Here is a 13,939-nt window from a genome sequence, read left to right on the forward strand (position 1 = left end):
CCTACATAAAACCTGCACATGAATGTTGCTAGCAGTTTTATTCGTTTTGTTGTTGTTGTTTGTGAAAACATTTATATTTAGATTCAGCCAGCTGGACTCAATTTAGATGATTCCAATTTTGTTGGCAACATCTAAAGCATCATAGTTAGAAGCCAGTCGAACATATGCCCTCTTCTCTCCATCAGGCCTGATCAGCGTGTTGATCTCGGCCATGACAATGTCGTACTTTCTTCATGTCCTGTTTGATCTGGTGCTTGTTGGCCTTGAATCCACAATGAACACAAGTGCGTTGTTGTCTTCTGTTTTCTTCATGGCTGACTCAGTCAGGGGGAACTTGATGATGGCACAACGGTCAAGCTTGTTTCTCCTGGGGGCAGTGTTTCAAGGATATTTGTGGGGCCTTCAGAGATGCAGTGTCTTGGGCTGTCAGAAGGTAGGTGACGTGTGGAAATTCTTTTTTGTGTGTGACTGTGGATGCCTTTGCGCATCACATTTTTTTGGTTTTCAAAGCCTTTGCTTCGGCTGCAGCTTTGGGAAGGGCAAGAGCTTCCTTCTTTGCCTTTGGTGCCATCTTCATGAAACCAATAGCAGCTTTATTTGTAATAGTCAAAAACTGGTAACAACTTCCTCAGTGGGTGAATGCATGAATAAACTGTGGTACATCCATACACTGGAATACTAGTCAGAACAAAAAAGGAGGAACTATTGATATATACAACATGAATGAATCGCAGAAAGATTTTGCTGAGTGAAAGAAGCCAGTGTCAGAATGTTATATACTACATGATATAATTTATATGACATTCTCAAAAAGGCAAAATTATAGAGATGGAGAAAACATCAGTGGTTGCCAGGGTAAGGGAGGGTTTGACTACAAAGAGGCAGCATGATTGGGGCGCCTGGGTGGCGCAGTCGGTTGAGCGTCCAACTTCAGCCAGGTCACGATCTCGCGGTCCGTGAGTTCGAGCCCCGCGTCAGGCTCTGGGCTGATGGCTCGGAGCCTGGAGCCTGTTTCCGATTCTGTGTCTCCCTCTCTCTCTGCCCCTCCCCCATTCATGCTCTGTCTCTCTCTGTCCCAAAAAAAATAAATAAAAAACGTTGGAAAAAAAAAAAAAAAAAAAAAAAAAGAGGCAGCATGAGAAATTTTCTGGGTGAGGCAACTGTTCTGTATTTTGATTATGGTAGTGATTACATGAATCTATACATGCATTAAAATTCATAGAACTTTACACAAAAAAGAAAGTAACTGTATAGTCAATTTAAAAATTAAAATAAAAATTTATTGTATCAAGGTTTCAATGTCAAAATAAGAATAGACGCTTGGCAATTAGGTCTATTACCAAATAATCTTTTGCAGGCTAACTAACACTACAAAATAATCAACAATTTCCAGATCCTAACAACACGTTCCTCAAGTACCATAACCATAATCTAACTTACTACCCTCACATAATTGGGGTGCTTTCAGTGCCAATTTTTAGTAAGAGGTACTTCTTCACTGTGATTCTGTTACATATCAATCAACTTGCCTACCAATATCAGACTAATAAAATAGAGAAGGATGTGCCTCACTGGTAAAACAAACAAACTTTTATCATTATCAAGTCTAGGCCATGTCTATGCCAACAAAACCAACGAGATGATGTGACTTCATTCATTCATCTTCCAAAGATTTACCAAGCGCATACTAAACCCAGGCCCTGTGAGAATAAAAGTAAGTGAGTGCTGAGTCTACCCTCCAAGGAGTCAATCAACACAGAAAATAGAATGGCTCTATGAAAACCTTCTCAACAGTTGAAGAACCACAGAGCATTTGATTAACTAAGAACCAAGAACTATGATCCACTGGATTCTAATAACCAAGGCTATCATCTTTCTCTGCAACTGGAGATGATAAACATGATGTTGGGTATATCCAGCCCAGGTGGTTTTCCTCGTGCCATGGTAAAGTATTAAGTGAAGTTGGGAAAAGTAGGTGGAAATCCTCAGGGTGGATTTTGATATCTAGGCAGACAAATAGTTAAGCTGATTTGTGGCTAACATCATGGTCTCTGGAACCAAGTAAACCAAGTTCAAATCCTGCCTCTACACCTTCTTAGATGTTAATTCTTTGGGCAAGATGTTTAACCTGTGTCTTACGCTCTTCATATGAAAACTGTGTATTATAGTAACACTTTTTCACAAGGTTGGAGGCACTAAATATCAAAGTCCTAAGACGGGTGCCTAGCATATAGTACCTATTTAATAAGCTTTGCTTATCAGAGTTCACAGAGCACAGTCAAGATTTAAAGTCTCTGAGGCTAGTTAGCTTCTGTCTTCTACATCCCAAATTATACTCTGGTCAACTTATCTTATTCTTAAAAATGCATATTACTGGCCATAAGGTCAATATGGGAAAATAAGTAAAACCTAAGTCCTACAGGTAATGGGTAAGCAATTTAGTTACCAAATACAAAGAGTACACAATGTGTATATTCTCTACAGAGATCTTTCCAAAGTGAAAACTGCATTTGGAAATATTCTGGACGTATGTGAAGACAAGATAACTGAAGTGACCAGATTTTCCCCATACACTGGTCATGCTCCAATCCATTCTACCAAAGAAAGATGAACTTACCTTATCAGCAACATCCACCCTGGCCTTGCGATTAAGCAAGAAATCCACCGAGGATAAATGATTCGCCCCCACCGCAAAATGCAGGGCTGTGCGGTTCATCTGAGGAAACGTAATTTGTGTTTTCAGTCATCTGATTGTTATTTGTCCTCTTTATGATTCCTGTTTTTCAAACAGCCATAATTTTGTATCTTATGTTTATATTTGCATTGCATAACTCATCATTGATTTTAATAGTATAATGGATTTCAATAAAAAAGTAAAACTTGTGGGGGGCCTGAGTGGCTCAGTTGGTTGAGCACTGGTTAAGGTCATGATCTCACCGTCTGTGAGTTCGAGACCCACATTGGGCTCTCTGCTGTCAGCACAGGGCCTGCCTCAGATCCTCTGTCCCCCTCTCTCTCTGTCCCTCCCCTACTCTCAAAAATAATAAACATTTTTTTAAAAAAGCAAAAGTATTTTTCCCTGCATTCAATTATTTAAAAAAATTTTTTTAATGTTTATTTATTTTTGACAGAGAGACAGAACATGAGCAGGGGAGGGGTAGAGAGAGAGGGAGACACAGAATCCGAAGCAGGCTCCAGTCTCTGAGCTGCCAGCACAGAGCCTGACACAGGGCTTGAACTCACATTCATGAGATCATGACCTGAGCTGAAGTCAGATGCTCAACCGACTGTGCCACCCAGGCGCCCCTCCCTATATGCAATTATTAATAACAGTAATTTTTTTCTGGTTAGAATACATTGATAATGCAAAAGAAAAATTTTCCTAGGTGTTCAATCGTATATGCTCTTTCTTCTGAAATTTTTTGATCTATAAATTTTACTGAAACAAACTGCTTCAGAATAAAAGAAAGAAGAGAATGAATCAATGAATCAATGAATCAATGAAAGATGCAGACACAGAAAAAGAAAGCTATAACTATCTTTTGTTTCAAAGGAAAGCCAAGAAGGCACTCCTGGGATTTTCATAGTTGATTGTGTTTCAGACAATGGATGTTTAGCATGCATGTAAAACACAGATCTTATTTCCTATACTCTAGGCACTGTTTTTGCATCCAAAGAAGGTGCCTGCGCATGGATTTACTTCTTTGTTTCAAATAAATAATTTATTGCAAAAATTAAGTATCTGATATCCTTGGTAGCTAAGCTGATGATAAATTAAGTTTGACAAAACATGAGTTATCGTGACACTGTCTGCAATCTAGAGCTGTGTTCTAGTATGTCAAGCCAAAACAGCATCCAAGATAATTCAATAAAACCACTTACATTTCTTCATCTCTATCGTCACAGATTTTAAGCAACTCTACAAACAACCATATCAACAATTTGCTATAAATGGGACTAAAAGAGATGTCATTAGAAAGTATAATACAGGGCACCTGGGTGGCTCAGTTGGTTAAGTGTCCGACTCTTGGTTTTGGCTAAAGTCATGATCTCACAGTTGGTGAGATTGAGCCCCGCGTCAGACTCTGTGCTGATAGTGCGGAGTCTGCTTGGGATTTTCTCACTCATTCTCTCTCTGCCTCTCCCCTGCTTGTGCACATGCGCAGGTATATACTCTCTCACTCTCAAAATAAATAAATAAACTTAAAAAAAAGTAATACAATTCATCAAGGGGTCATGACAATTTGCTATGCTGACTGTCAGTTAAGGTGCTCTAGGTTGTGCCCTAAATGATGCTTCATTTAGCATTAAATCTCTCTAAATACTTTAATATAAAAATATGGTTTAAAATATCATAAAGTCTTATGTGAAAAAAATTTTAATTATTATGAAAGTACATTAAAGAATCTATTCCCTGCTACTTGGAAAAATGATTATTGCTTTACTTACTCAACAATTTATGTAGATATTAGTTTCAAAGGCCCTTGCTTTTCTTTTCACTCCCTTCCCTTCCTTCTTTCCTGATTCCTTTCTTTTTTTTTTTTTTTTTTCTGGTTTTTGTTTGGTTCCTAAAATTGTTACGCTGCAAAACTCTATTTTTCTACTCTTTCTAGGATGTCTATGGACAATAAATACTAAATACAACCATAACACATCAGACACACACATGCACACAGTATATACACAGACATATGAATTTCCACATACAAGCAAACATATACCTCTCACATACACACATGCACAACTGGTAAGCATCCTTCCACTGCGTATGATGCATGACTTCAATTCTTATGATCTCACTGCCTGGGACAGATCCAGGTTTTGTGGAACCTAAACTCTACACTCTTCAGGGAGCCCTCTTTAAAGCCAGTCAGAGAGCTGAATTGATGGCAGTTAAAGTTTCTTACTTTTTCAGATTAAAAAAAAAAAACCCATATAACCATGAAAACACATTGCCAGAGCCCTCCCCAGTACCTTGGAAGGGGTCTGTACAAGAAGGGACCCTAAAGCTTATGCTTTATTTAGCATTAAATCCACCTCTGCTATCCCCTTGAACCACTTGCACTAATTGTCCTAAGTAATTAACACAGCCCCCACTTTGATAAACCTTGCCTTGAAAAGCTGTCAGGAAATCTCTACAAAACCAAGCAGTAGGAAATCCAGTATTTCTGGCAGTGGACTTCTCTCCTAAACCCAAGTACTTGAAGAACAATTAAGAGCTAGGTTTTAGAAACGGCTCCAGTGCCCAGAATGCAAATGCACTGTACTTCTAAAGCAATAAAATACAAAGCCATGCTCTCCCTTAGATTTTAAATTTGCAGGACTGAACAACAAAGGGAATCTCTGGAGAGAAACCAATGATGAACTGTGTAGCAAAAGATGTTCTGCCTTTCCAGAATGTATGAGGCCAGTGATCCACAGGCTACAATCCAGGACCAAGTCCAGGCCCATAACCCTGACAACTGGCTTTACTGCCCACCCACAGATTTTGCACAGATGCACACAAAGACTCTGTATATTTCCCCTCTGATAAGATATATTAAAAGACTCAGAACCTATCCCACGGCTTGATTCCACCTTTAGCTTAAACATTCTGGAATTACCACTGAAGGAGCTAGCCCACACCTCATCCGCCACAATCATTTCAATTGTTATTATTATTTAAATTGCACTGTATAAATCCAAGCCACCCTTAGAGTAGTCACTTGTCACATCTGTGACTTGTACTCACATTGTTCACAGCATTAATGTTAACCTTCTTTTCAAACAGCTTCTCCATAAGATCCAAATTATTGCTTTTTGCAGCATTCTGAAAGCTTCTCTCATTTGGCAGTACTGAAAGCAAGCAAGCAAAGCATGACTGAAGAATTTAAGGGGGACAAAGGAAAAAAGCAAACCTCACACGCAAACCTGGTAACTTTAAATAAAAACAGCCTTCACCCTTTCACATTCTACTATTCTGGACATGAGAACTTTGTATCAATATTTTGCAAAGCTGTATTATCAAGACTCCACTTTGTGCTCACAATGCAAGTATTTTCACACCCTTAAAAATATTTCCTGGTCCCAAACAAAACATCATTCCCAAGGACCACCCTGAAGTCAGCAATGTGGTCTCTGCCTCTAGGAGGTCGGAGTGTGGCCACAGACTTTGTTTTGTTTTGTTTTAATAAAATGTTTGTAAAAGATGAGACAGGCAGGAGCCCAAATGCTCCATACAAGCTTACAGAGATAAAATTGTCTGCAGAAGCCTGTGCAGATGCCAGGCCAGCAGAAAAAAATCCTTAAAATGTAGCACATCACATAAATATACACAAAGTCTAAAAGGGATGAACATGTTTCATTTATATAAAAAGAGATTCACACCTACTATAAACACTACATATCACACACATAATACACATTCAGGTGGCAGGTTTTATTAACTAGCCTAGGGAAGATTTCAGAATTTATTAAGTTTTTTTTTTTATGCTCTCTCATTGTTTCTTTTTTTATGTTTATTTTTGAAAGAGAGAGAGAGAGAGAGAGAGAGAGAGAGAGAGAGAGAATAAGGGGGGGAGGGGCAGAGAGATGGGGACAGAGGATCCAAAGCGGGCTCTGCGCTGATGGAAGTGAGCCCTATGTAGGGCTCAAACTTACAAACCGCAAGACTTACAAAAATTTACAAACTTACAAAAAACTTACAAACCTGAGAGGAAGTCAGAGGCTCAATCTACTGAGCCACCCAGGCACCCCAGTTTTTTTAATGTAGGGGAACTGGAGGGCTCTCAGGGGACAACCCCAATACTGGGGGATAAAGTCACAATTAATAATATGAAAAATGATATCAAGAATGAATGATATGAAATCAGTAATAGACTATCTCTAAAAAAAAAAAGAACTCTGGAGGAGGTTTTGTGGATGTGTTGCCAAGTAGTTTCATAATAATAATAACAACAACAACAACACAATTTGACAAAGACTTAAAAAAATTTTTTTTAATATTATTTATTTTTGAGAGACAGAGACAGAGAGAAAGTGGGAGAGGGGCAGAGAGAGAGGGAGACAAAGAATCTGAAGCAGGCTCCAGGCTCCGAGCTGTCAACACAGAGCCCAATGCAGGACTCAAACCCATGAACCACAAGCTCATGATCTGAGCCGAAGTTGGATGCTCAACCAACTGAGGTACCCAGGCACCCCTGTCAAAGACTCTTTAGAGTACTACCAAATCTAATCAAAGACTAGGAGTATCTTCACGGGAGAAACACACATTCATTTTATCACCTGGATCCCCCTCTTCCTTTCTACTCTTCCTGTTGTCCCCACTCTAAGTAACTTCAACACCCACACAGATGACAAATCTGACCCTGACTCTTTCACTTACAATAATCTTTCCATCCACCTGATCTCAGTCACCCATTTTTCAGGGCCATACTCTTGACATCATCATCAGAAACCACATTACCTCTGACATCTTCAAGAAACTCATTATCTGACCACCACCTCATCCATCCACCTCACCTGCTCTACTTCTTCCATTCCCCAAATTCTGCTACCTCATCAAGTCCTCCCATCCACTGTTCTCACCAGCTTTTCATATTATTCATCCCTTATGCCCTTACTCTGCTCTTTACTCAGTTTAGATCTTCTAGTCCATCGCTGAAGTCACTTCTATACAAACACCTTTACTTCCCTTGCCACTCTCTTTTCTCATCAGACTAGCTGACAGAATCCTAATTCTGACATTAAACTCAACTGCTACCTGTTCCACCTCTGCACCTGAGCAGCTGAATAGTACTGAAGAGAAACACACCACCATGGTGCAGGAGACGTGACTAGTGCTCACCACTATCTAGTTCTCCTCTCCTTTCTGAACACATGGGTAAGTACACATCCTGGCCTGGGTGCAGTTAAGGTGAGGTCTGTCCCCTGGACTGGAAGAAGAGGGGATAGTAGGTTACTTGGGGCTGAGCAAGTTAAAAGCTTCTGTGACACCCTCCAGGTGCTCTCTTCCCATTTTATCAACCCTAAAAGCCATGTGTTTAAACGCTGCAGTGTTGTAGCTGAACTGTATTCCCTCAAAATTTATCTACTGAAGTTCTAACTCCCAGTACCTCAAAATGTGACTATATAGGGTCCTTTTTTTTTTTTTAACATTTGTTTATTTATTTTGAGAGAGAGAGAGAGAGAGGATGAGCAAGGGAGTGGCAGAGAGAGAGGGAGATAGACAGAACCCCAAGCAGGTCCTCCACTGTCAGCACAGAGCCAGATGTGGGGCTTGATCCCATGAACTGTGAGATCATGACCTGAGCTGAAACCAAGAGTTGGACGTTTACCCAACTGAGCCACCCAGGCACCCCTGGTGATAGATTCATTAAAGAGGTAATTAAAATGAGGTCACTCGGGTGGGCCCTAATCCAATATGACTGGTGTCCTTCTAACAGAGGAAATTTGGAACAGACATGACACAGGAAGGACCATGTGGAGACAGTGGGAGGAGATGGCTATCTACAAGCTGAGGAGAGAGGCCTCAGGGAAAATTAAGTCTGCTGACACCTTGATCTAGGATTTTTAGACTCAAAAACTCTGAGACAAATTGTTGTTGTTTAAGCCACCCTACCTGTGGTACTTTGTTACAGCATCCCTAGCAAACTAATACAAGGGGTCATAAGATGGCAGTGCCTCAATTAGTTTGGCACTGGGAGACAATTCTCCACAGGTCTCTTATGTTTCTCTATATCTGATAAGCAGAAGCACTGACTGTTTTTGCTCTAGACCATCTTTTCCAGAATGTGTGCACAGTGAACTACATCAGAAAAGAGATAAAAATGCATCTCTGGAGCATGGGGCTGGATTGCTTATGGCTTGCCTTAAAAGACAGAGAGAGAGAGAGAGAGAGTAAGGCATGCTTCCTGCCCATTAGAAAAGATTTGGATTCCCTAAGTGCAGGATTCTTCTGTAACACAACCCAAGGGGCTTTGCATCTCCTTGGAGATGGGGCTTGCAGAAATGACACAAACGCTGACACGCTGGCTACTGCTCCTACTGTGAGCACTACAATCCTCTGTGTCTGATCGGAAGTGAATTCTGCTAGCATCCATGATGCCATGGTAGGCTAACTTGTTAGCTTGCAAGTAGAGTAAAATCATGGCCTCTTTACAGTTCTTGACACATAGGTTCCTGAGAAACTAGGTAGAGCAGAAACCCTTCTGTTGGACATGTTGTCTGAGCAAGAGTAGACCTTTACTATATTCAGTCACTCAGACTTAGGGGTGATTTGTTGCTGCAGGAAAATCTGGTTTATCCTGACTACACATGCTAACATACTACCCATAAATAACATACTCCTAAATTCTTACCCATTAATCTCATGTAGGATCTTAGCAATCCTACTTCATTTCCCTAGGCTTCCATTTTTCAATTCCATGACTTTTTCTTTCTTTTCAAGTATTTTAATCTACTAATTTGCCTACTTTAGTATCCATGATCACCAATATGCATAGAGAAAACATAAGCAATTAGATAATAATTTCCATATTTTCTCACCCCTGAGTCTACCAACCTAGCTACCTACTTTTACACCCACACTTTCTGCTTTTACTACTCTTACACTCAATGAAGCAGCCCTATGGCTACCCAAGGCCAACTGCTCCCTTGGGCTCTGGATCCCACCCTTCTCGTCTTTTCAATTATTAAACGTATCAATCTCACGGAAATTACCCCATTCTCCTCTGCATTCTCCAGTGGACCATTCCCCTTAACATATACAGAGCTGCTATAAAACCTCCAGTGAAAAAAACATTCTCTTAACTTCACATCCTTTCCAACTGCCACTCCATTTCTTAATCACCCATTGCTCCCCAAATTCTTATGTGTTCTATAACCACTCTCCTCCTCCTCACCTGTTTCATCTCACCTCCATGCTAATCAGATCTCATTCCTATCACTTCACTGAATCTGTGCTTATTAGGGTCACTCGATATTGCCCAAAGCCAGTCATCACTTTTTTTGTGTGCATTAAACTCGTGACAGATTTGACCAAGGGCCATACCATCCTTTTAACATTCTTCTCCTTGCCTCTGATAGACTACCTCCTGTTTTCCAGTCTCTTTTACTGGCTCTTCCTCCTTTGCTTGATCTCTAAATGTTGGAGCACTCTGGAGTTTTTACGAAATTAAGAACATGATGGAGTAGACATTATCACTGCCATCTTCCAGATGAGGAAAATGAGACTTAGAAAAGTTAAAACACTTGCTCATGTCTTAAAGACAATAAATGATAGAACTATTCCAGGTAGTCTGAATCCAAACACTAAGCTTTCAGTCACTGCGGAGGTCCAGGGTGTCCGTATGAAACCGTATTACTGAAGTGGAGATTCAAACTGCTTACTCTATCAGATGCTTTAGCTAATGTATTCTGTCAGTTAAACCAGACTTTTCTCAACTCTGTCCTTGATCCCACATGGCCCTGACACTAGCTCCTTGCCCCTATGTATTAATCCAATGGGAGTGCAGTTCTAGTTCTGGGTCTTTTCCCTCTTGGGTACATCCCAGGGCAAATCAAGACCTTGTGGTGTCCTGAAATATGGCACACACATTCTATTCTGTCCATGAAGTCAAATACCTTGTCCCTTTTCTCCTACATCTATAAGAAAAATTAATTTTGAAGCAACTTCTAAGACCAATTGGAAGCACCATACAAGATTCTTAATCCATTAAATCAATGGTTCTTAACTCAGGCTTCACAATAAAATAAACAGGATCCCTTTAAACTTTTTTTTTTTAACGTTTCATTTATTTTTGAGAGAGAGACACACAGAGCATGAGTGGGGCAGAGACAGAGAGGGAGACAAAGAATCTAAAGCAGGCTGTCAGCACAGAGCCCGATGCGGGGATTGAACCCACAAACCATGAGATCATGACCTGAACTGAAGTTGGATGCTTAACCAACTGTGCCACCCAGGTGCCCCTAAACAGGATCCCTTAAAAAAAAAAAACAAAAAAAAAACCCATGCCAGATTCTTAAACCCAAGCCAACTACATGGGAATTTCTAGGGCTCAAAATTTTTGCTGACTTGCCCACAATTTACTAATTAAGCAACCTTGTAACAATTCTGAATTTTTACATTCAAATATAAAATGGATATTATAAAACCTACCTTTAGCAGTATGAAGAAGCCAGTTTGTACAGACTAATAAACTGGCTGTATCCCTTCCCAATGAAAAAACTGTAGCTTTAAATCAGTTATGGTGAAAGTATTACACAAAGGAAAGTTGAAAATACTTCAAATCAGAACTAGTCCCCCCAGAGAGCTGGTAATTAAACATTTACCAACACACCATTGTCTACCTTCCAGCTAGTAAGTGACAGAGTTGAAAAAATGATCGATACAAATCATAAACCTACCAATTTTCAGCTTGGCTAAGTAATATTTAGAGTACTGTGCTATATATGTCTTTTTTTTATTTTTTTGGAAATGGATAAGATCAAGGAAATGTTAAATGTTCAGCACCAAGCAACACATTACACAGAGCTGTATCATTCACTTAAACTTTTAGGGGTCAAAAACTCCAATGTTTGGGTAAGTATGAAGCAAGAGGGCCAAAACAGGAGTAGATAATGCTGAGGTAGAAAAACAAGCCTCCTGCATTTCATTCAGGTCTCTGCTCAAATGGCACCACTTCTGAAAAATCATGTCTGACCATCCAAACCCCTTTCTCCCGTCATTCTCTGCCCCTGTGCCCTACTTCATTTTTTCTTCATATCACTTGATACTACTCAACATTAATATTACATTTGTTTACTTTCTCAGTATCTGTTTCCTTCACCAGAATACAATATCCACGAGGAAGCTGAAAGAACTCCAGTACCTAGTGCTAATAGGTGTTCAATAAATATTTGCTAGATGGGTGGATGGGAGGATTGGGAAGCCACCATCTACCTCCAGAACAATATTACCAAGAAGGGTAGTATGCTCAGTATTAACAAAACTTCCAATTTCTCATACATACATATAAACCACATATGAAAGAGGAAAACCCAAGAGAAATTAGAAAATATTTTGAACTGAATAAAAATAAAAATAAAATATATCAAAATGTGTGGGAGGCAGCTAAAGCAGTGCTAAGAGGGTAATTCATAGCATTATAAGAGGGAACTTCATAGCATTAAGTTATTAGAAAAGAAGGTTGCAAATCAGTAATGTAAATTCCTACCTTAAGAAAGTAAAAACCTAAAAGCAAAAAACACCTAAGTCAAGCAGACAGAAGAAAAATTGCAAAGGTAAGAGCAATAATCAATAAAATTGAAAAAAGATAAACAATAGAGAAAATCAATGAAAACAAAAGCTGCTTCTCTGAATACATCAATAAAATCGATACACCTCTAGCAACACTGACCAAAAAGAGAGAAAGAGAGAGAACACACATTACCAATGTAAGGAATGAAAGAGAGCACAGCACTACCGTTCCCACACACATGAAAGGAATAAGGGAATTTTATGAACAATTCCATTCACATAAATTCAACAACTTAGATGAAATGAAATAATTTCTAAAAAATCACAAACTACCCAAATTCATTCAAGATTATATAGATAACCTGACACAAGAAGAGGAAAAACTTCCCAACTCATCTTATGAGATCAGCATTTCCTTGATTCTACAACCAAAGACATTATGAGAATAAAAAACTACAAGCCAATATCCCTCATCAACATCGATGCAAAACTCTCTGAACAAGCATTATCAAAACACATCCCCGTGATACATAGAAAGTTTAACACAGCAAGTAAGGTTTATCCTGAGAATGTAAAATTCGTTCATTATTTGGAAATCAAACAATGTATATACAGGTAGTCTAAAGAAGAAAAAATATATGGTTAATTGATGCATAAAAAGCATTTTAAAAAAATCATCATCCATTTATGATTAAAAACAAAAACCAAAAAACCCTCTCAGCAAACTGGGAATAGAAGGGAACTTCTTCAACCTGATAAAGAGCATTTACAAAAAACTGACAGCTAACATTCTACTTACTCATAAAAATGTCAATGCTTTCTTTACCCAGGAACAAACAGAAATGTCCAGTCTAACTCTTAAACACAGTGCTGGAAGTGTTAGCCAGGACAATAGAGCAGTAGAAGTGTATTAAAACGCATACTGATTGGCAAGAAATCGAAATGTCTCTAGTCTAGTTGCAAACAATTTTATTATCTGCATATAAAATCCAAAAGAATGTATAAAGCAGCTCTAGAACTAATAAGTGAGTTTAGCAAAGTTGTAGGATACAAGGTCAACACATAAATATCAACCATCTTTCTTTTTTTTTAATTTTTTTTTTTTTTTAAATTTTTTTTTTTCAACGTTTTTTTATTTATTTTTGGGACAGAGAGAGACAGAGCATGAACGGGGGAGGGGCAGAGAGAGAGGGAGACACAGAATCGGAAACAGGCTCCAGGCTCCGAGCCATCGGCCCAGAGCCCGACGCGGGGCTCGAACTCACGGGCCGTGAGATCGTGACCTGGCTGAAGTCGGACGCTTAACCGACTGCGCCACCCAGGCGCCCCAATTTTTTTTTTTTTTTTAACGTTTATTTATTTTTGAGACAGAGAGAGACAGAGCATGAACGGGGGAGGGTCAGAGAGAGGGAGACACAGAATCTGAAACAGGCTCCAGGCTCTGAGCTGTCAGCACAGAGCCCGATGCGGGGCTCGAACTCACAGACCGCGAGATAGTGACTTGAGCCGAAGTCGGCCGCTTAACCGACTGAGCCACCCAGGCGCCCCTCAACCATCTTTCTATATACTGGCATAAACAAATGGAAACCAAAATTTAAAAATAATACCATTTTAAAAATTATAATTAAAATGATCAAAAATCAAAATACTTAAAAGTATATAAATCCAACAAAAGTTCCAGTTTCTCTAATACCAAAAAAACACAAAATACTGATGAGAAAA

The 13,939-nt window shown here is 39.3% G+C and overlaps 1 protein-coding gene across 1 annotated transcript in view; it reads right to left on the reverse strand.

Moving 5' to 3' along the window:
* The window catches only part of ANKDD1B (ankyrin repeat and death domain containing 1B), a 66,619-nt gene that overhangs the window by 49,459 nt on the left and 3,221 nt on the right, over nt 1–13,939 (reverse strand). Inside the window, exons 2-3 of the mRNA XM_058729432.1 lie at nt 5,732–5,835; nt 2,618–2,716 (exon numbers count right to left, since the gene is read on the reverse strand). Coding sequence (XP_058585415.1) covers nt 2,618–2,716; nt 5,732–5,835 — 203 coding nt within the window. The remainder of the gene's footprint in view (nt 1–2,617; nt 2,717–5,731; nt 5,836–13,939) is intronic.

Source organism: Neofelis nebulosa, chromosome 1, assembly GCF_028018385.1.
Source record: "Neofelis nebulosa isolate mNeoNeb1 chromosome 1, mNeoNeb1.pri, whole genome shotgun sequence".
Classification (NCBI taxonomy): domain Eukaryota; kingdom Metazoa; phylum Chordata; class Mammalia; order Carnivora; family Felidae; genus Neofelis; species Neofelis nebulosa.